Source organism: Lactuca serriola, chromosome 7 (assembly GCF_051521515.1).
Source record: "Lactuca serriola cultivar US96UC23 chromosome 7, Lser_US96UC23_V15, whole genome shotgun sequence".
Lineage (NCBI taxonomy): Eukaryota > Viridiplantae > Streptophyta > Magnoliopsida > Asterales > Asteraceae > Lactuca > Lactuca serriola.
Genome location: NC_136414.1, coordinates 153,156,298 through 153,180,835, shown reverse-complemented (window position 1 = coordinate 153,180,835; position 24,538 = coordinate 153,156,298). Strand labels below are relative to the sequence as shown.

Here is a 24,538-nt window from a genome sequence, read left to right as displayed (position 1 = left end):
GGGATCACCATTATAACTCCTCTAGTTAGTCTTGACCTTTTCACGTCGTTTTGTCTGACCGATGCTTCTCTACATATTGTCTGTTCTGTTAGGTCGAAAGCCAACTTCTTAGCATCATCGAAATGCATGGTATAAGTTACTAAATAATTTCCTACTACAGTTATATGATAGTTCTTTCTCTAATTTTTTGTCTCCTCTTTGGTACAAAATTCTGCTATGAGCATTTTCTTCATTCTTTTCCCAAGAAATTGTGTAACTTGCGTCTATGCCTAGGGTCTTGATGTGGGTATTACACCAAGTAAGAGATGCATATTATTTGCTATGAGGCAATTCTTGGAGATTTATATTGCCAATGAGATAGCCAACCATAACCTGCCTTTTCTAGAGGGTTGCATCCTTACACATCCTACCGAGTATAATTCTATGGACATATAGCGCTTTACCAATGGTCATTATATGGCTAGGGAGTCCATGGGGAGGAGTTTGAAGTCTCTTATTATGAGGTTGATCTATCGACTCTTCGAGACTTGGATCCTAGGGCTCTAGCTTTGTTGCGTACGGTTGAGAGCAGCCCTATGGATGGTTCTTGGAGTATTCCGGTCGACGACCCGATTGTGCCTCTTCAGCAGGTAGAGCCTGAGTCTGCACTGCGTAGACAGAAGCGTGTTATGTGGGCTACAGCAGCAGCTCAACCGGACCTGAGCAGGAGATCGACCTATGCTACCTAATCTAGCGTATCGAGGTTTTAGATAGGCGACAACAGAGTTTTGACAAGGGCGGCGAGGATGATTATTTGTGATATGTTTATCTTTTGTATGTTTGTTATGTTTTATATGTTTTTAGACTATTTGGTTTGTACGATATATTTTGTATGGTGTTACTAATATATGATTTTCCCTATGTTCTAAGTTATGTAATGTTGTTTAAGCCTCTTAGAACCTAAAAGTGTGTAGTCTATCAATTCTTGTATTAAAGTTTAGTAGTGCATTTGGTTTGACCATAAAAAACATAGTTGATCAGTCTACATTTAGTTGTGGTTTGGCCCTTGTAATATAAAACTTTCTTAGGGTATTTAATCTAAAACCTCGAGTCCAAGATAATCCCGGTGTATTTTATATCTAAAGTTTTCTTATTTTAAATTTTTGTTATGTACCTCTAGACTATCAAGTAAGGATCAGCCAAGTAGGAATAGTCGGAGGGTAAGACTATTTTAGCATATAACCATTCTGAAATCCAACAACCCAAGACGATAGTTCCAGCCTAAGCACCTCTCTCGTCAGTAGTGTATCAGTAGTGTAATTAGGAATAATACTTGTATTTGTATGTTTGAGGACAAACCTTATCATAGTATAAGCCCTAGTTATAGTCATAATTTTCTAAGAAAGTACTAGTTCACTATAGCCAATGGCTCTAATACCAATCTATCACGGCCCCGACCGAAGGCGGAAATGTCGGGTTGTGCGACGTTCGATGTTGGATCACAGTCATTGAACAATACAATAATATGACATTACTTGTGAATATTTCATTACCAAAATACCGGTATTACATTAGTTTGAAAGCCTTGAACATTAGGTTTACATAATAAAATATATTACTAGCTTATATCTTTGCATCTTGGTCTCTAGTGATGCAATCTTCCATCCTTCGATTCCTTAGGAATACATGCGATTTTGAAAACGTCAACATAATGTTGGTGAGTTCACAGGACTGAATTGTAATAACTAGAAAATACATTTTCATACAAACTATGTTTAGTTGTATATAAGTATTTTTAAATTCAATGTTGGAGTAACTTTAATTAAAAATAACATTCTATTATTTAGGTACTATTGCTTTCATATTCCTTTTTGGTGTTCATAGTAGGTTAACATGATACCGTCATATTCAACCTATGTAGTTGTTTACTTTAAGTAGGTCAGGAAGATATTGTCCCATTCAACCTATGTAGTTGATTTGCTTTGTCCCGGTACCTTTAACTCATAAGTAGTATGCTACTTTTAATAGGCAATGTAACTTTCGTGCTTTTCCGTTCTTCATGATATAATTTGTATGACAGGCATTCCCCTATCAAATATATATATATATATATATATATATATATATATATATATATATATATATATATATATATATATAAAATATGTGTGTGTGTGTATACTACCTATTATCTTTATGAAATTTCCTTTTCAATTGTATGTATAGTAATACTACTTTCAAGGCGCTCCCCTTTAGGTAGTTTAATTAATTAAGGCTGGCCGAACAATGTTATAATGAGTTCCTGTAATCGAGCTTTTGACAATTGAAATGCCCCATACGACGCTTCATCAGACATCGTAATAAGTTTAGACATTTATCCCTGTCGTGGTTGTAGTTAGCAACCACATGCGGGAGTGTCAACCCCGTATAGATCTATACATAACTCTCCTGCTTACTTAAGATTTAACGATTATAGGCTTTCGGGGTATCGGCTAAAATTTAATTAGCATAATATGATGAACTTGTTGTCTCATTTAACACTTGTTTTGTTTAGCCTTATAGTATACTTTGGTTTCCATATCTTTGCTTATATAATTATATTTAACTATACAATTATAATAGTTTAGTTGTTTTGAAGGATATCCGGGCAGAGTAACGATTAGGTACGGTGCTACTCGAGAGATTTTGCATGGTAACAACTAGGTATAATATTATTTGAGGTATTTGACCAGAGTAACGGCTAAGTATAATATTATTCTTAGAATTTGGGCAGAGTAACTACTAGGCATAATGTTATCCTAAACGTTTGTGCATCATAACGATTGGACATAATATTATCCATAACAGTTGGGCAGAATAACTACCGGGCATAATATTATTCTAATGAGTGTCAACCCCATAGCGTGCTTTTCGGACTTTGGGTTGCGTCAGGACTTGCGAGAGGGAGAGAGCTCTGAACTCGAGAGTATGAGTGAGTGGTTTTGGGGTGCAGAATGAGTCTACTTCGACCTTCTATTTATAGTAGGTTTGGAAGCACGCGTCACACGATCCTTATGGGTGCACGCCGCTCTTTTGCGTGTTGGCTCCACCCGGGCACGGACACGTGTCTCGCTCTCATCAGGCCTCGTCTCTTGGACCTTCGTGAATCCGACATTAGTACGTGTTCCACGTGCGACGCGCGAGCCGCACGCCTAGAATTAATTATTTTGTAAACTTATATATTCTGCATACGTGCTCCGTTTTGAACGTTCTTTACTTACACGTATAGCTATCATCGAGTACTACAACTTTCCTTTAGGTTGTTTTAGCAAATTCCAAACTTATTTTAGGCCATTATTTGTAGGGGGGGGGGGGGGGGGTATTTTAAATTATTTTTCAAAAATCATATCTCCCTCATGTGGGCCCGTTTTTTGCGTTCTTCGTCTCATCGGTTTATAACGAGGAGTACTTCGATTCTTTTTTACATAGCTTTTGCTAAAACTCAATCAATTTTTCTTTAACTTTTTACGAAACGCATCCGGTTGATTTTAAAACTTTAGAAAAATCATAACTTCTCCATATGAACTCAGATTCTTATGAAATTTATATTTACGAGGTCGGGACGACGTGTACATTTGGAAATATGTTATTATTTATACAAAATAATACATTTTTCCCGCACTTTATTTTTATAGTTTTTGGACGTTTTGACTGATTTTATTATATATTGAAATACGAAATCTTGTATTTTTATCATAAATTGATAAATATTTCATACTAAGTCTATTATATTTGACGTTCGTTATGTTTGATGATCAGTTATCGGTGACAATTTTTACAATTGTCACACTAGCTTTTACTCCATGAATTATAATTGCAGCAACCGCGTCTTCATTTTCCACATAAAAGCCTTCCATATCTAAATATAAAAGAAACGGAGATAAAGGATCGTCTTGTCTTAACTCCTTTGCAATGTAGGTCATGAGTCTGGCTTCCATCAGCAAAACTGAATTTGTGGCCAAATTCAATGTAGCTTTTATCTAAAGTATCCATTTCTTCCTGAAACCCATAAATGTCATAATTTGTAATAAATACGAATCATTAGCCTTTTACAAATTCAACATTCAATAGAGCCAACTTTTTTTTTCTCTTCTTGTGTCATTCAACGATCACATTGAACATTAACGGCCCATTCAAGAATTTGCCTATATTTAACAAATGAAATACTTTAAAGTTTAAATGAAACCGGACCATAATCAACATCCTCCGGTTTCAACAAAATAGGTTTTATGATACGAGTCAACCCTTTCAAGAACAATCGCCATGATGTTTGGTGTCACCTCTAAGATAGCTTATGAGATCAAGAATCTATCTAATTTACTTAACTTCTCACCATTCCTACTAACACTTGTAAAATTATATCCCCCAAAATGGAAAATCATACAACCTTCCATTACTAATAAACTCATTAAAATGATTAGATGTGGTTTGTCAAAAAACTTGATCCAAACCTTTCATCAAGGCTCCAAACTGCGTTAAAATCTCTTAATATCATATATTTCCCATGATGTTAGTTCATAAATTTAACAATACAATCCTATAAATCTTTTTTTCCTTTATTCATCTTGTGGCACATACACATTGATCATATAACAATGAAGTTTATGAAAACCCCACTAAACTAAAGAATCTTCATTCTAAAAAGATCTAAACGAGTCATACGTGTTTTTTGTAACCCCAAAAAGTTAACATTATTTTTATACAATATTCATTTATCAACAATACTTAAATTAAGAGTATAAGTGTAAATAACATTTTACTTTTTATAAGGATATTTAAATAAACAAGGACTAAACAACTTATCAAAAACTTATAATTCAAGGTAACAAGTATTTTTTTTTTTTTATAATTTTTCTATTCAAACAATTTCAAGGCTTCTGATTAAATAATAGATGAACGTTGACCGATTCAAAGATCACCTATGAATGATTTTATTCTGAGATTAGCGGATAGCCCCTAAAATGGTTTATTAACAGTAATCAACTACAATAAATAAATAAGTATTTTAAATAAGCAAAATTTCAAACACCCTTACATGTATAACAGTATAAGCTCCAAAGCATTTCGTTTAACAGAATTTAAATATAGTATTATATAAAGTATTTTACTTTAATTAAAAGTGTATTAAATATGAAACTAATAATCAAATATTATTCTTTGATCCACATCAACACAACTCTTTTCTGAATTTTATAATATTTTATTTTGACCATGTAGCTTTTTTAAATTCCATAAAACATGTTTCCTCAAGTAAAAGCCACAAACTAAATTACTAAAAGCACCATTAACTTTTTTGTTGGGCTGCTTTTGGCTGTTTGTAGAGGTCGAGTTGGGCTGCAACATTCTCTTTTTGAATTTCAAAACTCTTTGGTTTTCAAAAACTTAATATATTAATTTTCTATAACCTGAAACTTATAAATGGCTTATATTAAAAAAAAAAAAAAATTAATACGAGAGAAAGTAATATTAACTGATACTAGGACAAAAAATAAGTCCGTTACAAATTTAAAACTTTATCCAAGTATGTAATTACAAAGTGTTAGTCAACAATGTCGTTAAAACTTATAATTATGAACAAACAATTAAGCAAGCATAATCATGAAAAATATAGTGTTTCTGTTTGATAAATCACGAATAGAAGAATCAACCAAAACAAAAGTAGTATATATAAAGAAAACTATCCAAGAAGCTTGAAGGTAAATAAATGGCTTCCATTAACACCCAAAAAAAAAAAAAAAAAAAAAAAAAAAAAAAAAAAACCATGATTATCTCTCTCTTTGCATTCACCAAACTTTCACACCCTCAAAAACTACCATGATCTCAACAAGCCATAGCAAAAACCTGTAAATATGTTAGTGTTATAATAATATATTAAAGAGTAAATTACTGAAATCGTCCTTGTGGTTGGTCAAAATTGCACGTTTGGTCCCTAACTTTTTTTTTGCACTCGGATCGTCCCTGTGGTTTGATTTTGTTGCATTTTTCGTCCCTTACATACATAAAGTTAGGGACCAAACATGCAATTTTTACCAAACCATGGGGACGAAAAATGCAACAAAATCAAACCATAGGGACGATCCGAATGCAAAAAAAAAAAGTTAGGGACCAAACGTGCAATTTTGACCAAACCACAGGGACGATTTCGGTAATTTACTCTATATTAAAATATGTTAAAATATTTAGTTAGAAAATCCAAGCAACATTCAAACCACTTAGATGCCGTTTGTTACACAAGTTGTTGCTTAAAATGATCAAACAAGGTTTTCCTCATCAAAAAAATAATAAAAATTAAAAATTAAAAACTTGTTCATTTCCTTCTAGTATATTCCAGTCTAATCAAGTTAAATTTATAAAGAAAACATTGAAAATAGATGAAACTTGACAAACTTTGGAAGGTACTTGATTCTACATTCAAAAGTCAAATCTTAGACACTTTAAGTCAAAGTTAATCACTAAAATGTAGACTAAGTTACAAATTTGGTCCCTGTTTTTTATAATTTGGTCCAAAATACAATTTCTTTTGCACCTTTTGCAGTTTTCTGTTGAATAGTATTAAATCACAAGGGTTGTTTTAATTTTGAGGAATGAAGAATGGGTAAGGATTTATTTTTTAGGGTTCTATAAAGAAGAGGAAGAAGATGAAAGCAACAAGGGCATAATCGTCTAATCGATTTAACTAATGGGCTTTTCAAATACTTGATAAAACAGTGTAATAAAGACCCAAATTGCATAAAAGATTCCTTTTTGGACAAAAAAAAATAAGCACAGGATCAAAAATGCAATTTAGTCTAGAGTAGATTACAAAATTGCAAAATTCAGCTATACTCAAGGACCAAAAATAGTCTTTTTACTTGACACAGGGACCAAAAACGTTACAAGAACCTCAAATAGGGACACAATTGCAAGAGAAAATAATTTTTGGGACCAAAAATGCAAAAATCAGCTATACTCAGGAATCAAAAATAGTCATTTGAATTGAAACAGGGACCAAAAACATGACAAGAACATCAAAGAGGGACCAAAATTGCAAAAATCAGGTATACACAGGGACTAAAAATGTAATTTACTCTTTGTTCTTTTAATGTAAAGGGAAACAAGCACACAGAGCATCCTACTAAAAACTTCTGGGACAAAATATTGATAATGTGCAAAGAGGAAAGAGAGATTTTACCTTGTTAACATGTACTTATTGGCTACTGATTCTTCTTTTGCTTATATTGTACAGAAGGTATCATTTTAAAGACAATATCAGCTTTCCTCAAGACTGGAAGCAAAATCTTGTGTACTACAATTAACTTTCCATCCACTTGAGACTGGAACATGTCATATAAGAAAGGTACTGATAAACTAAAAAGTACACCTGAAATGAAGTAAAGAATTGGAACATGTTATGGGAAGTTTTATGTTTCAAAAGCATATAGACAATATTTTGCATAGAAAGAAATAAAAAAACTCACCTATATAGATCAATGTAAGGAAGTTGAAAAAGCTACCAATATAAGAAATCAGCCATAAGCTGGAGACAACCTGAGGAATCAAACACAAATTATGTGATTGTATAATTGTAATCCAATGTTTGAAACAAAAATTTCAAGAAAGCAGAAGGAGAATGTTGATAGGATCTTACCAGCATCAATGCTTTCAAGTTTCCATCAACTGCAATTGCATGTGCGAGTGAGAAGACATGATTTACCCACACTTGCATCTCATCAGCAGCAATAAGAACAGTTTCCTCTGAAATGTCCAGTTCAGGAATTGGAGGGAGAGGTCTACATTTAGCAATTATATGTATAGAAAATCTTAGAATGTGGACTCCGAGATCGGATTCATGTATGCAAATCTAAGTAAAGCGTGCTCTAATATTGATATGGAAGAAGTGTTGATTTATGTAGACTTGTTAAAACTTCTTGCGCCAAAATTGAATATGGTTTTAATCAATTGGTGATCTGTAATTAGTCTCCAAAGACATATTAGACAAACCTATTGAGAAGGGATGCAGATTTAGCCCAGAGAAAGAGTATAACAACCAAAAGCAGTAGATTATTGGCGATGAATGCGATGATGTTATATCCTCCTTTTTCAAATAGGAACCACAGGATGCTGGAACCGATTAATACCGCTCCTCCTCCGTAATAATTCCTCCATAGCAATATATCAGCAACTGCACAACCAAAATTCGCAACAACGATTCAATTGATTGCATCAGGTAGAGAAAATAAATCGCAGATATCACGATCCCAATCGAATTACATCACAAAATGCATACAGATATTCAATTGACTATTGTAACTGAATGAATCGTTTCTCAGATTGAGATTGGCAGCGATTACAATCAAAGTGCGATGAGATGAAATGAGATAGACCTGGGCCACCTCCGAGAGCGTTATGGACTGAAATCCGACCAAAATCGCCCATGGCGAGTAGGGTTTGTGACGAAGAAACTGACGGATACCAGAGAGAGAGAGAGAGAGAGAGAGAGAGAGAGAGTGGAGGGAGACAATGTGAAGAGAGATTTTGGAGAGGGTGACTTCGTAAATTTCAACAGACCAAGATTCACATAACTACACACTTGGATCCATAGGTATACACTTTAGATGAAATTTCCTCTTAAAAAGCATAAATTTGTCGATTTTTATAGCTAATGTTCTACTATTTTGGCTCTATTTAAAATAAAATAAATTAAATTAAAAATTAACGAAAAACGTGGAATATCATATAAAACGACGAATTGACCCATTATAGCTAGTAACCACTATTTGCAAATGGTAACAAATCTACGTGACATTAAATGAGGTTATGTGGCAGCTGACTCAACCCGTCATTTTATTTGATACATTGAAACATTAAGAAACAAAACCAAAAACATCATCCAAGCTAGGTCAAAGATGGCGTTCTCCTCCACCATCTCCAACAATAGTGCTAATCGGTCATCCAAGCAAGGTCGAAGAAGGTGTGATTGTGATGATCCAATTAGTAGGTGAACTTTAAGGAAACCGAAAAACCTTGGAAGGAGATTCATTGGTTGCCCCAATTTCAAGGTGAGTTAGTAACCACTATTTGCAACTGGTAACAAATCTATGTGGCATTAAATGAGGTTATGGGGCAGCTGACTCAACACCTCATTTTATTTAATACATTGAAACAGTAAGAAACAAAGCCAAAAACTTATATCGATCATCCAAGCTAGGTCGAAGATGGCGTTCTCCTCCACCATCTCCAACAATAGTGCTAATCGGTCATCCAAGCAAGGTCGAATAAGGTGTGATTGTGATGATCCAATTAGTAGGTGGACTTCAAGGAAACCGAAAAACCCTGGAAGGAGATTCATTGGTTGCCCCGATTTCAAGGTGAGTATCTTCAATTATTTGAAATTAAACATAATATAAGTTACAATGTTCAAAATGTCGTTCAACGCAGGATAAGGAGGTGATTGCAAATTTTTTGAGTGGACGAATCCTCCATTACCAAACCAATGGTACAAAGACATGTTGTTCGATTTTCACAACCAAGGATTTCAAGTGAATTTGACGAATTTAAAGACTTTCTGGAAGAAGAAGAAGTTGTGGTAAAAAGTAGTGCAAGGTGAAGGTAGAATTGTTGTTGGGTTGGAAGATTTAGTGTTTGTTGGTTTGATTGTAATTGTTTGGTTTATAGTTATGTAATTTTAGGATATTTAATTATGTTTTATGAAATGTATAGATTCCCTATTTATTTTACAATGGAATGGTATATCAAATCTATGAAATTTGGTTTGTTCCGAAGGTATGTGTTGACAAGTAGTATGGTTTGATTACAAGTAGTATGGTGTATTCATAATACAATCTGCATTCACATTATAAACAAATAAACATTCCAAAGTAATACCAAACCACAAATTACATTCATAATACCAAGCATTCATAATACCAAGCCACCATTTTTGTTACAAGTATTATGACACAGTGGTTAACATGCTAAAAAATGAACAAAATGGGCAATCATGACTTAATTAACTACGACATCCCCAATTTTCTTGTCCCGAAAAAATTGTTCTATTTATTTATGCTTATTTTAAAAACAGAGTTTATTTATAAATGCGGAATTAGATCCCGTAAAAGTATTTTCGAAGAAATGTTTTTCTTTATTTATTATAACTTTAGGATGTGATAACTGATACAAGAAACATAGCATAAACATAATCCTTACAGGACTTATGTTAACTTATTGTACTGATGGCCTAAACTCCTTGAATCTTGTAACAACCCAAAAACTAGATAAAATTTTTCATTTTTAAAAATGGGAATTTCATTCATGATTCATTTAAAAAGAAATCCATTACATCAATTCATGACAAAAGATCAGAGTATCCATAACAATAAATGCGGAAAATGATGGAGAGTGAATGATGCGCAATCAAGTCGGACCCTTCCCCTTAGTACCGGAAGTACCTGAAAGCACCTAAACAAACTGTAAGCAAAAACTTAGAGAGCTTCCCAAAATAACGCATACCAATCATGCAAATAGGCCCAACCCTGGGGTTCATTTCCAACACAACACAAATATGGGCCCCCTCCCTAAGGCCTCGCCCTGGGGTATATTTCAACCCAACATATCACAGTGGGCCCCGCCTTGGGGAATATTTCAACCCGACATATCATATTGGGCCCCTGCCATGGGGTGTGTTTCAACCCGATTACAACATATAATACACAACGACTAACATTTTGCATAAACAGATAATGGGTCGACCTTAGTGCCTTCGACCCGTAATATTGGGAAGAGACTCACCTCGGTCTGCTGAGAACAATAGCTGCTCGGCTACCAATCCAAAAATCTCACATTGTATAAATATACAAATTACCCTAATTAGGATTATGACACAACCTAGCCAAGGGTCCAAAATCCTAAGTCCAAATTCCTCCAATATGGCCCAAAATCCTTTCTTCCTAAATGGGCCTAACATCCAAGGTACAAACCAATAATGGGCCACAAGGCCCATTAGGCCCAACCATGTCACATGTAACATCCGTAGATTAGGGCTAGTCAATTTAAGGACAATAAGCGTCAAAAAATGACTTTTTGATGGAAGATTATTTTGAAGGAATAATCTTAACTAAGTTGTAGTATATGTTACAAGGATTCCGTACATATAAAGAACGCCGAAATCCGAGTTATAACGAAGAAGTTAAGACCTGTCGAAGTTTCGCGACAGAACCAACACGACATAGCGCGACGTAAAAAGTGAATTTACGTTAGAGCGATATTTATCCTTAGCGATCTAAACAAAAGTCGTAGAATACGTTAAACCGTGAGCGTGCATAAAAAGAACGTCCAAATCTGACTTCGTATGAGGAAGTTATGATTTTTCTAAGTTTCGACTTAGCGGTATGCAGCCTGAATACTCGATTTGAGATCGAGCGGTTTTTAGCCAAAACAATCTAAACAAGAATCGAAGATCTCGTTAATAGTAGTGAAACAATAAAAAGATAGGCGAAAACGGACGTCAAATGAAAAAGTTACGAATTTATAACGGAATTTTCTTGTCCCGGCCTACTAAAAATAAATAATAAAAATAAATTCAAAATTAGCCGACGGAGTCTAAACGAAAGTTGTAGAGCGTAGTCTCACCTACGCGGGGATATAAAGAACGTCGAAAACGAAGCTCGTATGAGGGAGATATGAATTTTTGAAGTTTATTAAATAAATTCGATATTAAATTTAAATATAAATTTCCGATATTATCCAAAGGGGGGAGTCAGCGAGCTTATCCAAATTACACCCAGCGTAATTCGGTGGTTCAGCCCCTATAAAAGGGATGCGAGGGCAGCCTAGTTCTTTGCTCATTTCTTCCCTTTCTCTCACGTTTTTGCATCGTTTTTCGTGCAAGAAATATCCCGAAGCCCCGATATCATTCCCGAGCCCCAAAGAAAGTACCGAGGCCCCGAAGATCCCAAGAAGTGAAATTCCCTAGCCGAAGCTCTGCCTGCGAGGAGCCCGGTTTTTGTGAAGATCTTCCAAATCTACCGAATAATACTACTTTTACAAGTTGCAGTGTTGTCTGATCATCTTCTGATCAAGTGAGTGTATAGTTGCTTTCTTCTAACACATAAATATAAAGTATTAGCTATGAAATATGTGCTATGTGTTGTATATATATATATATATTTTTCTATTTGAGATGGGCTTGGAATTGATGTTTTTTTTATACGGGTGTTAAATGATTTAAACTGTATATGTATTTTATATCTACAAATGTGTCGGGTAGAATATGGGTAGATGAAATAGCGGCGATTATGAGACATAGTGCCTATTGAGTAAAGCCTTGGTGACGATGCGACTTCGTGCCTATTGAGTAAGCTTTGGTGACGATGTGACTTCGTGCCTATTGAGTAAACCCTGGCGACTATGTGACTTTGTGCCTATTGATAAACCTTGGTGACGATGTGACTTCGTGCCTATTGTATAAACCTTGGTGACTATGGAGCTAGCGCCTGATAGCTATGGATTTAGTATCTGATAGATAAGCTTTGACAGCAATGGACTTCGTGCCAATTCCTTAGGTAAATCCTTAGGAATGAATGAATGAAGGATAGTGGATTCTTAGGGTAAACCCTTGAGAAAATAAAGTAGATATGGGGATGGGTATTTGGGTTGATTGTTTGATAATTGAATATAATAAATTTATTATTGTGGGTTGAAAACCCTATATGCTCACCAGGCTCCCAAGCCTGACCCACTCAGTTTTCTTTGCATTACAAGTAATGACACAAGAGTATAAGTTGGTGGACCTGACGAGAGATTTTGGATTATATATCAGTAGTTATAAATTACTATTGTAAGGTCTATTTTATATTGTTTATGCTTTTGGTCTGTATCGGAACATGACATCCCGAGGTTTTATTATTTAATGAAAATACATTCTCTTTGAGAAACGTTTTGATAAATTTTAGAAGATTTTGTTTTGGGAACAAATTCCGCAACTCTTTTAATCAAAGGATTACTCTGATTTTATAAAAACAAAGCATAAACAAATCGGTCTTTTCTGACCGTGAAATTGGGGATGTCACACCACATATGGTCCAAAACAAGTACAAAGGCCTAACAACTCTTAATGGGTCCAGGCCCAATGCTGAATAGGGCTCAAATAGCTTAAAAGCCCAACGAAGCCCAAACTCCACTTGGATCCTTTGGTTGTACGTGCAACGTAAAATCATTACACCTAACATACAAGCTGGTTTTGCACAAATGACCATTAAGTGCTTAATTAATGTAGTCATTTCGTCCAACTCCAGATCTAGGTCTTATTAGAGGTCCTAGGGCATAAATTTGGCAACTTTATTCCTTTGCATGCCATGTGGGAACCCAACACTTCATTTTATCCATTAATACTCTCTTTAAGACATTAAACCCATGCATGGTGCCATAACAACCATCAAGTTAGCATTTTTATGCTTTTAACTAGACAAAGGGACCTAAATCTAACATCCTTAAACCCTAGAGTAGAGTTGCTCAAACTCATAAAAGAGGATCCATGGACCAAAAATGAACTCATAACTAGCCTTAACTCATTCTAGAAAAAGGAATAAGCAAGGTCTGGAGTTTTTACCTCCAAGAGCTCCCCAAGATGAAGTAGATGTAGGATCTATAAGCTCACACACGTTTAAGACTTGACCACTACCTTCTCCTTCTTTCAAACCCACTAAAATGCCCGCCAAAAACACTTTTAAGCTCAAGGATCACACTCTTTTGCAAAACTAGGGTTTTGGGACGATAAGAGGCAATGGAGGCTGTTTATGGTAAGGTACAAATAGCATAAGAGTGTTTAAATAAGGTCCTTGCTGTAAAATTAAGGCTTTGGTCTTAAGCCACGTACGTCCCACATACTGCTTGATACGCCCCGCGTACATGGTGCATGCTCGCGTCCAGTCCTCCCTAGTACACTAAGCGTTAGAATATATATATATATATATATATATATATATATATATATATATATATATATATATATATATATATATATATATATATATGCCCAACGTAAATAAGGACCCTCCATGCAAAATAAAATTTATTCTAAGGGTAAAAAGGGTAAATACATGCATTCCGACCATTACAAATCTCCCAATGGATTGTACATTTGTATTGTTTCCTGTGATACAAAGAAATTGAGTGGGTCGGGTTGGGAAACCTAGTGAGTACATAGGGATTTCAATTCCACAATATTATATATATATATATATATATATATATATATATATGTGTGTGTGTGTGTGTGTGTGAATTGTTACCAAACAATATATAGATGTGCCTACGACTTGGATATCTATAAACCCCCATACCTAAACATACTCACCGTAATCGATTCTCATATATCCTAGTCTACGGTTATCAGGAAGAATTAATTCGCCTAATGAACCTTTTAGAATATACATACATACCATTACGGTTGCCTGATCTGGACCCACCATTTATGGTCATCCAAAAGATTATGCAGATATACCATTACAGTTGCCTAATCTGAACCCACCATTTCTGGTCATCCAAAAAATTATGTAGACATACCATTACAGTTATCTGATCTGGACTCACCATCCCTAGTCATCCAAAAGTAATATTATATTGTACTCCAGTACAGAACTACCATACATCAACACTTGATAGTGTCATATGACAGAGTTCTACTCTCTGTTCCAAACGCATATACCCTTCACATGATGCTACCCACTATTAAACTTAATTTGAACTAAGCATCCTTTTATAAGTCTTATTTCCTTAACAGGCAAGACTACCCGACTTATGAACCTTTTTTTAAATACCAACTGTATTTTAGGCAACCTTATCCTAATATTAAAATAGAGTATTTATATTTGCTTTATATTTTTCACAAATAATACTTTTATTATTTATTTTCATGTAATAATATTATTTATATACTATAACACATATAGAACCATATATGGTTCGCACCTTGTATATAAACATATATATTTCTAACATATATTTCAGGAAATAAGCATATAGTTCACATACATACTTTCTAACATATATTTAATACTTGTATTAAAATCATGTTCATGAAAGGGACTATGCACTCACCTGACTTAGGTGACTGGAGATTTCAGTAGCGTTTCGCCAAAATACTTGACTTTTCCTCTGACGTGACTCATGTACGAGTGTAACTAAGTCTTAGTCTAATATTCTTGGTGAATAATGATAATCTATATTACTCACTAATCCTAATGTCTACGTCAAGATCTATCAAGTAAGGAACAACCAGGTAGGATCATATCGTAGGTAGGGTCCGTTTGGTATATAGAGTATACTGATTGGAAGTCTCAACACCTCACTAAATCCAGCCTAGACATCATTCTCGTAAGTAGATCAATCGGTATAATGGCTTGGAATTACTGATAAATCGTATATATATAGGTTCATAATAACGACTTATGACTATAAATACGAGTAACACTGAAAGCAAAAGATTGTAGCTTAACTTACAGAGTATACTGATAAAAACCCGACAATTATGCAGGCAGAACTCAAATCTGGGAGCTTCTATTCACCAACTATCAGACACTATAAGGCTTGACTGAAGGGGTCGAGAACTAGAAAGTAAAAGGGACGAGAGGTACAAAAGAAATATAGAGAATTCTGAAAGAAAATGTGTGAGAAAATTACTAAATTTCGACTATAATTTATAGCTGAATTTGAATTGCACGCCGCGCACCTGGTGTGTGCATTTCACGCAAATTATCGGAAGAGGTGAAATGGAAGCTTCTCTGTGGTGACATGTGTCTAATTCTTGTCGTATGTAAGATGCATGTTGTGCATGTGGTCGGCGCACGCAAGTACACGAGGATAATTCTTATTTCTTTAAAAAATCATATCATCTCCATACGAGCTCCGTTTTCAACGCCTTTTATATCCACGTGTAGCTATCGATGAGATCTACAACTTTCATTTACACTCCGTCGGCTAATTTGGAATTTATTTTTAAAGTTATATTTTTAACAGACTTAGACTGTTAAAGTCCAGTAAAAATTCATAACTATCTCATATGGTATCCGTTTTCGACTGTCCTTATCTTAACGGATAAGTGTTGACGAGAATCTCGTTTAGATTGTTTTTCCTAGTAATCGACTGATTTCAATTTTGATTTACGAGTCATATACTGATACGTTGAAATATTAGAAAATTCATAACTTCCTCTCACGAAGTCATTTTTATAATTTATAACATCTTAATTGACTAGACAGAATCGGCGGTGTTACGTTAACCAAAGAGTTATAAACAAAATCCAACAAAATTACTTAATTACGAAAAGAGCATTCATGACTTAATTGCCCTATTCTAAACTAAGAGCATTATATGCACCCATACTAAATTTGTCCACCACCTGATTCTTTATCTTCAACTGAGTGATCCTCTATGATGGCTTCCTCCTCCTGATTGCTTCGTTGTTCCTCCTGATTTCTTGGGTGTTTTTCCTCCTAACTTCTTGGGTATCATCAATACCCTCTTCCTTCTCTTCACTCTATTCATGTCAAGACTGAGTATCACCGATGCCATTGTCTTGGGTCTCTAGTATTGACTGAGTCTCTTCTTGAACATTAGAATCCTAAATAAAGAACAAATAATTTAGAGAAAATGACTTAATTGAACACACCTTAAGAAGTAAAAACTAACAATTGGATTAATAGATCCAAACTCCTTTAGTTGAGATTCATTAATCCCAAGACAAGCCATTATTTCAGCATCACTATACTTTGAAGCCATCAAATTTTCAATGGAGATTACAATATATCAATATCTGATATATCCATGCCATCCCCTTCACATGTTCCAGTTTCAAAGTTAAACTCAGCTTTAGTCTCAAAGTCAAACTCAAGTTTACTCTCAAACTCAAATTGTGGGCCCTTTGAACTTTCATGCATCTCACCTCTACCACTTGATGGCTCTTTAGAACCACCTCCATTGACTCTACCGCCTGTTGGATCCATTCTTCCTCCCCTTCACCACTTCTACAATGTGTAAGATCAACGTCTAACTTAGGTCTTTGGATCATGGATCACCTTGGGATTTTTGCAAGATACCTTATTGTGACTCTTTTCTAGGTGGATTTTATATTGGAAAGTTCTACCCTTATATGGTACTTGTGAAAACTTGTCCTCATAATCAGAAACATGTCTCTTTCTCTTGATGCATGGCCTTCTTGGAATCCTTCTTTCAATAGGCGAGAGTGGCTTTGTATAAAGAGATTCCATCCACAAATTTCTTCCACTGACTGGCAGTATGTTAAAAGCGTAAGTCAATAGGTATTTCTCCTTATCAAACCAAGTGCTGGTGAAATTCACATGATCTTGTTATGTATACCAAATAGGGGCTTAGGCATATACACATGGTATCCCTGTTACCTCCCACAACTTACATGTACACCAATTTCTCTGTAACTCAACTCCATAAGAGTACAAACCAGTCATCACTTCAAAAGCAGTAACACCACTAGGATGAACATACCAGCCTTATAATTAAAAGTAAATTAGCATATAAAAGATATTTTCCATCTTGTAAAGTAGTTATGAGTGCTTACTTCAAACCTTCACCAAATTCATCCATCTTCTTAATTGTTGTTAGACATACTTGGGTATTGCATTTATGTCCTTCCTCCTTCGAGTTGTATAATCTTTCCATCATGTAAAGTATAATTTCCTCAAGCATGGTAAGTATAGGTTTCTTTCTAGTATCCATGATGACTACATTGAAACATACAACCATTCCATTTTCTATTGCCTCACATGTTAATCCTCAACCAAAGAAGGTCATGCACCAATAACTAGGATATATTCCCATTAAATGTTCATAAGCATATGAGCTGATATCCCTAATCCTTTTTATATTCATCTTGAATTCCTCTTCAATAGTTAATTTTGCAGCATCCCAAAACATGTTTTTGAACTACACACCACGATATACATCTCTAAATTTGGCATATATGTATGGAACATTGTACGTGTTTTTCAAGTGGTGGGATTTCCTTTGTAGCCTCAAAAAGACCTTTTTTTATAACAAACACAATTACATTAGTCAATTAACAATGAAGTATCTTGTATATAATTGTAATTAAATAATAAAGTATATATGAAGTACCTTGTGTTGATCAGAAATTACTGTCATACCCCTTCCACCATCCAATTCTAAGTCATGTGCAACCAAATCCAAGAACCATTTATAGTTTGGCTTGTTCTCAATGTCAACCACAAACCAAAAGATATGATACACTTGATTATTTGCATCCCCCTATAGCAGTTAACAATTCTCCCTACATTGACCCTTTAAAAAAGAACCATCTAGTCCAATAACCCTATGAAAACCAAACTTCCATTCGTCTTTTATTGCTTTAAAAAACGATATATACATTCTTTGGAAAGAAGTTTTCTTATCAAGGTTTTGACTAACACAAATTTTAATTGTACTACCTGGATTTGATGTCAACAACTCACCACCATAATCCCATACTCTAGCATAGTGGTCACTCAATTTCCCTTCTATCAAATACATGGCCCTATACTTTGCTCTATATCAGTTAAACCAAGACACATTGCAATGGAATTTGCTTTGGATAACTGCCTGTATTTTCTTACACTTCAACTTAGGCTTCCTAATCATAAATTGGTTTCCTAACCATGTTGGATCCATAAGGTTGGCATTACTCTAACTCCTAACATACCTATGTTGGTCATAAAGTTTCTTAATATGAAATGACCTCTTTTTTCTCATCCAAGAAGCCCTAACAATAAAGGGATAATGAGTTTTTTGGATCACTAACACATGCAACAACTAGCCTAATACTATCACATTTCTTGAACTTTATCTTATAACTAGTATAAATAGCATGGTTGGTTAAATATAAGTTAAGTTGATGAGGTGATTCATACCTCTCTCCAAGAAGTTCTTTCATTTTATTTCATTTAATCCTTGGAGTATGAGTATTGTACTCACACTCAACCTCATAATCTTTGTCACTTTCACTTGATACTTCTTCATCAGTCCCATATATGTCATCGGACCCACTCCCTTCTCGATTTATGTCAAAGTGATATTTTTCGTCCACAACATCATATTCATTTAGCTCAGCATCATCTTCAATATGTTTAATTTAAAGGGTTGCAAGTCATCACCTTCTTCACCAGCCTCATTGGGACACAAGTTGTTCAAAAACACGTCAGTGCATCTCCTAGTTTACTTCTTCTTGAAATCCTTGTCTATTTCAACATCAATAATTTCAATATCCCAAACGTCTTTCATTTACAGGGCTTGGAAGACTCGAACTCGCGTCGTCTGTGTTGTCGTCTCCTTCAGAGGTAAACCCTAGTTTCCATAGAGGGGAATTTGTGTTAGCTCTATTTCTTACTGTTTCAATGTATTAAATAAGGTAGGTGTCGAGTTAGCTGCCCACATAACCTTATTTAATGCCATATTGACTAGTTACAAGTTGCAAGAGTGGTTACCAGCTAAAATAGGTCAATTTGTTGTTTTATCTAGTATCCCATGCTTTTTCGTTAACATTTTTTAGTTTATGACTTTTCATAAATATGGCCAAAATAATAGGACTTTATTGGAAATATCCTATTTTTTATATTATTAAAAATATTTTCAAATTTAATTTTAACTAATTTGATAATTAAATTATTATATTGTGGGGAAATTAAGTAATCTAAACATATTTTAGAGTGTTTTATAACTAATAACCATGTTTTAGTTTTTAAAACTAACCACTTTCTTTTGGATCATTTCGGAGCAAGTCAAAATAGGACAAGTCCACTACTGTAGCCTAATAATATATATATATATATATATATATATATATATATATATATATATATATATATATATATATAATGTACCCCATGAAAGTCTGTCATGACGTGACTAGCATGACAACAACTCGTCTAGCAAGGTGACTGCTCACTCGACCAGAAAAAGAGAGAGAATAGTTGAACGGCTCTAACCGGCTATCCATACAGGTCAGCAGGAGAAAGTGCCAAGACAAGTACTTGGCGAGACAGATGATAGGCTCAAATATCCTCATGGGATGAGGTGGATGAAAATTGGTTAGAGATCATCTAGAATTTTCGTCCAAAGGTGACTGGATAAGGAGATAAGGCGGTTTGATTATTATACTAATTAATCTAGGCTTTATCCCAAAACCCTAGCTTTTTCCCCAAGATTCCTTCAGCTATATAAACATCCCCTAGCCTTCAATTTTTGGATACCACTTCATTGTTGAGATCTAATGATGAAACTTACATATCTCTTTCCTCTCTCTTCAAGTATTCTAGTTACTAGGGTTGGGTATGAACAATCAGAAACTACTAGAAAAACAGCCTTTTACGACGCTCATTGCGCGTCGTAAAACACTCAGACGATGCGCAAATGCACGTCAAGAAAGGCCATGTCATAAAGAGAGACGACGCGCATTTACGACGCGCGGTTATGACACGCAATGCGTATCAAGGAAGGCCCTGTCATAAAGGAAGACGACACACATTTGCGTGTCGTAACCTTACGACGCGCGTGTTTATGACACGCAATGCGTATCAAGGAAGCCCTTGTCAAAAAAGGCCATGTCATAAATGAAGATGACACACATTTTTGCGTATCATAATTTTAAATGTTCTAAAAAATATATTTATATATTTATTAATTTTTAAATTAAATTTGCATTTAATGTCTCATAATAGAAATAAAATATCATATACAAAAAATACAATCCATTGCATAAAATTTAATGTCATACAATTCTATTTCTTACAATATCTAAATTTGCATCTAATCTACTATGTACATCAAATTCCAACTAAGTAAAGTTGCATCTTGCCTTTCATAATTCTTTAAGACTAATGCTCCAAGCAGCTGATTATATGGATAAGCAACTGTACATTGGCCCAAATCTTCAATTGCATTGATACGAGCTTGGTTTAGGATATGAATATCTTGAAAACTATTAGACGAAAAAAAAAAATTATAGGAAAATACCATTTATTTTTTAATACTAAGTAGAATTTATACCCAGAGAGGAAAAAGGTTGTACTTTTATCTGCATTGCATATCAGTCCTATTACGTCCTGAAGACTTACAGTTGTAAGCTCACCCAATTTATCTGCACCAATAGACTGTTAAGATGAAAAATCAGATTATTAATAATAGAAACACATGCAAGTTCGTTTCTAGTTCTTTATCACATCAAGTTTCTAGCCTATATACTCTGTTTAAACCCTTTGTTCAGATCAATAAAGCAAGTATTCAACTTCACCAAAACTACAACATTCAACTTTGAAAAGCTCAAAATAGTTGGAAACAGATGTAACAGCAATACCTATGATAAAACCATCATATATGAATATTATTGAGGTTGTGGTTAAATATCTACCTTTCCCCGTGTTTGTTTCTACTAATTCCAACATATAGCTATCCTGCCCAAAATAAGCAGATAATGGTTTAAAAGACTGATTTCATATATAATATCTTGGCTGGTTGTCCAAGTTTCATTCACAGGTTTTCCAAGTTTCAGGTTGGGAAGAAACACAAACAACAACACATAGTATGTATCAAAAAAACAAGATAGGAGCCAATCATTCTATGACACAAAGAAAAATAGCCCTAGAGAACTATAAAAAAAAAATATGAAACAAATGAATGAAATTGCATTGCTATTTCTTTAATACTTTGTAACACCGTGATTTCCAAAAACAAAATTTTTATTTAAATAATCAATTTAATATTAAAACACTTGTTTAAAATCTTATTCACATTCGGATTACAAAACATAGTTACATTTTCGTTATAATAGAAGACCAGGATCCTCCAAAACACAACTCTTTCTTCGGTGTGTACAATCGAACCGTTGCCATCCCGCGTTACTGTAAGAACCTGAAACAACATAACATAAACAACGTAAGCACGAAGCTTAGTGAGTTCCCCAATATACACTTACGCACATACGCCTTTCCAGGCCCTGACCTTCCGGTCCTCATTATCACACATTCTGGCCCATAACATATTCGCCTTCCGGCCCATATCATATTGCCTTCCGGCCCACATAACATACATAGCACATATAACATATAACTTACCACACATAGCATACATATCACATAACATATCCGACCTTCCGGTCACACAGTCAAACCCTTCCGGGTACAGTATAGTGAGAAGACTCACCTCGCGGACACTGGAAGATATCAACTCCTAAAGTCCCTTGCACTTGATCCTCCGAGCTACAAGCTCCCTGTAACATCATATATCCCTTATTAATACTTCTATCTTCCACGTTAACTGACCCTAAGAAATCACACCAGTCAACTCTGGTCAACAGTCCATTGTCAGCTCGACTGGACTCGGCGAGTTCCCTGGCGACTCGGCGAGTCTGGTCGTCCTTCAATCCTCTTAGATTCCCCTTCTACTCGTCGAGTATCCTCTTTGACTCGACGAGTCACTCCTGGAAGAATCGCGGGGCCACCCCGACTCCACTCGCCGAGTCTGAAGAACAACTCGGCGAGTCCCAGTAAATCTTCAAGCTACTCGCCGAGTCTGATCATCCGACTCGGCGAGTCCACGCCATGCAGTCGATCAAACTGCTTCCTGAGATACATATTTTCCCGAATATACAAACATAGGACCTTCTGGACCTCTAAGGGTACTAATACAGGGTTATAAACGTTGGATAACAACACAACAATCCATCTAGACTCCAAATGGTTCCATAAACCCTAAATCTATATACACATCAATCACAGGAGAATGTAATCCGAATTATTACCTGAATGATGTACCTTCCAGTTCCCCAAACTTCAGAACTCGAACTCCCTGCAGTTCCTTTAGCCAAAACCCTTCTCCTCCTTGCACAACAATTCCTTCAAGGTCACCAATGGCCTTCAAGCTTGCTCTAGCCGCCCCAGTCGCCTAGGATTCTTCCCAATCGATCCAAAGTCGTGAAATGACGGCATAATAACCCTTATATACGACCCAATACTGAACGGCTAGGGTTTCCGCTGAACAGCGTCGACTCGCCGAGTCCATATCTGGACTCGTCGAGTCCAGTCGTGAACCCGCGACCAACCTGCGACCCTACTCGGCGAGTCTGGCTCCAACTCGTCGAGTCTCCCCTTTAAAACACCCCCAAAATGCAACTTAACAATACTTGAGATTTTGGGCTGTTACAATTCTCCCCCACTAGAATTAGACTTCGCCCTCGAAGTCTCACTCTGAAAATAGTTCTGGCTGCTGCTCTCGCATCTCACGTTTCGGCTTCCCTAGACACTACCGATCTCTTCCGAGGCCGCCACCGAACCAATACCAGAGGTACCTCCTTGTTCCTCAGAACCTTGATCTTCCGATCTCCGACGGCCACTGGCCTCTCGGCGTAACACAGGCTCGCATCCACCTAATCGTTCTCTAGAAGAACCACTGCTGACTCATCTGCTATACATCTCTTCAATTGCGACACATACAAGTGTCATGGATCTGTCCCAATTCCGTTGGCAGCCCCAAACGGTAGGCCACCCTTCCTACATTCGCACCTTCACGAAAAGACCCAACATACCGCCCCCCCCCCCCATTTACTCCTCTTCCTAAATCGAAACACCCCGTCAGAAATACGAAATCGCCGACCTGAAACACATGCTCGTAACGGCGTCTGCCTGCATAACTTTCCTGTTAACTCTAGACGATCACTAACTCTCTTTAACCTGCTGAGTCTGCTTGTCAACTAAAGTACGAACTCTGAACTGCTCATCACTCTCTGTAATCGGAAATTACCCAAGATGCACTCTGCTCCAAATCTCAACGATCACTCACCCCATAAGGGTTAGGAAACCCTGAACCACCGGATCCCCGATCCAAAGCCCACTTTGCCCATTCCGGACCGACTGAGAGATCCGTTCTCCCTCTCAGATCAACTCTCACAAATTCCCTCTTGCCATCACATACACATACTGGACTAGTCCCAACACTCGCAGGGTGAAAAACCCGATTCACTGATGATATCCTCGAACATCTCCCAAGACGAACCACTAATATCCGTCCTATACCCTGATCAGAATCACACTGAAAATTCAAGATTCTCTATTCCCTTGCATCCTTTCTGAGTCTCGTTAATCATCCCAACCCGGATGGGTTCCTACTTCACTGCCGCAAACACAATGCTCGAAACCATACTTGAAATACTCTAATCATAATTCTGCTCTGCAGCTTTCACTTTCGTGAACTTGCACCCCTTCGGAGTTACACACCTTCCTCTTTCCCTTTTTCCAAGGAACCCTCTTGGCCATAATGCCACTCCAACCGGTGCCACGGTGCTCGCCCCAAGCGACACCACCCTTTTTGCATAATCGCTATCCACATACTCTGGTTCTCATTGCAGGGGCTCTCAATCTCATGTACTCTCTACACTCATCAAAATCACTGCCTCCGCTAAACAAGATCAATAACCCGGGGCCAGACCTTCTAATGCAATCACACTGCAACATACGCGATCCGCAAA

The 24,538-nt window shown here is 35.9% G+C and overlaps 1 protein-coding gene across 1 annotated transcript in view; it reads right to left on the bottom strand.

The window, feature by feature from the left end:
- Positions 1–8,598, bottom strand: part of LOC145062894 (reticulon-like protein B11) — a 30,639-nt gene extending 22,041 nt beyond the window's left edge. Inside the window, exons 1-6 of the mRNA XM_079010487.1 lie at positions 8,382–8,598; positions 7,999–8,179; positions 7,646–7,787; positions 7,476–7,545; positions 7,190–7,378; positions 5,785–5,859 (exon numbers count right to left, since the gene is read on the bottom strand). Coding sequence (XP_078866613.1) covers positions 7,212–7,378; positions 7,476–7,545; positions 7,646–7,787; positions 7,999–8,179; positions 8,382–8,433 — 612 coding nt within the window. The 5' untranslated portion in view covers positions 8,434–8,598 and the 3' untranslated portion in view covers positions 5,785–5,859; positions 7,190–7,211. The remainder of the gene's footprint in view (positions 1–5,784; positions 5,860–7,189; positions 7,379–7,475; positions 7,546–7,645; positions 7,788–7,998; positions 8,180–8,381) is intronic.
- Between the last annotated feature and the right edge of the window lie 15,940 nt (positions 8,599–24,538).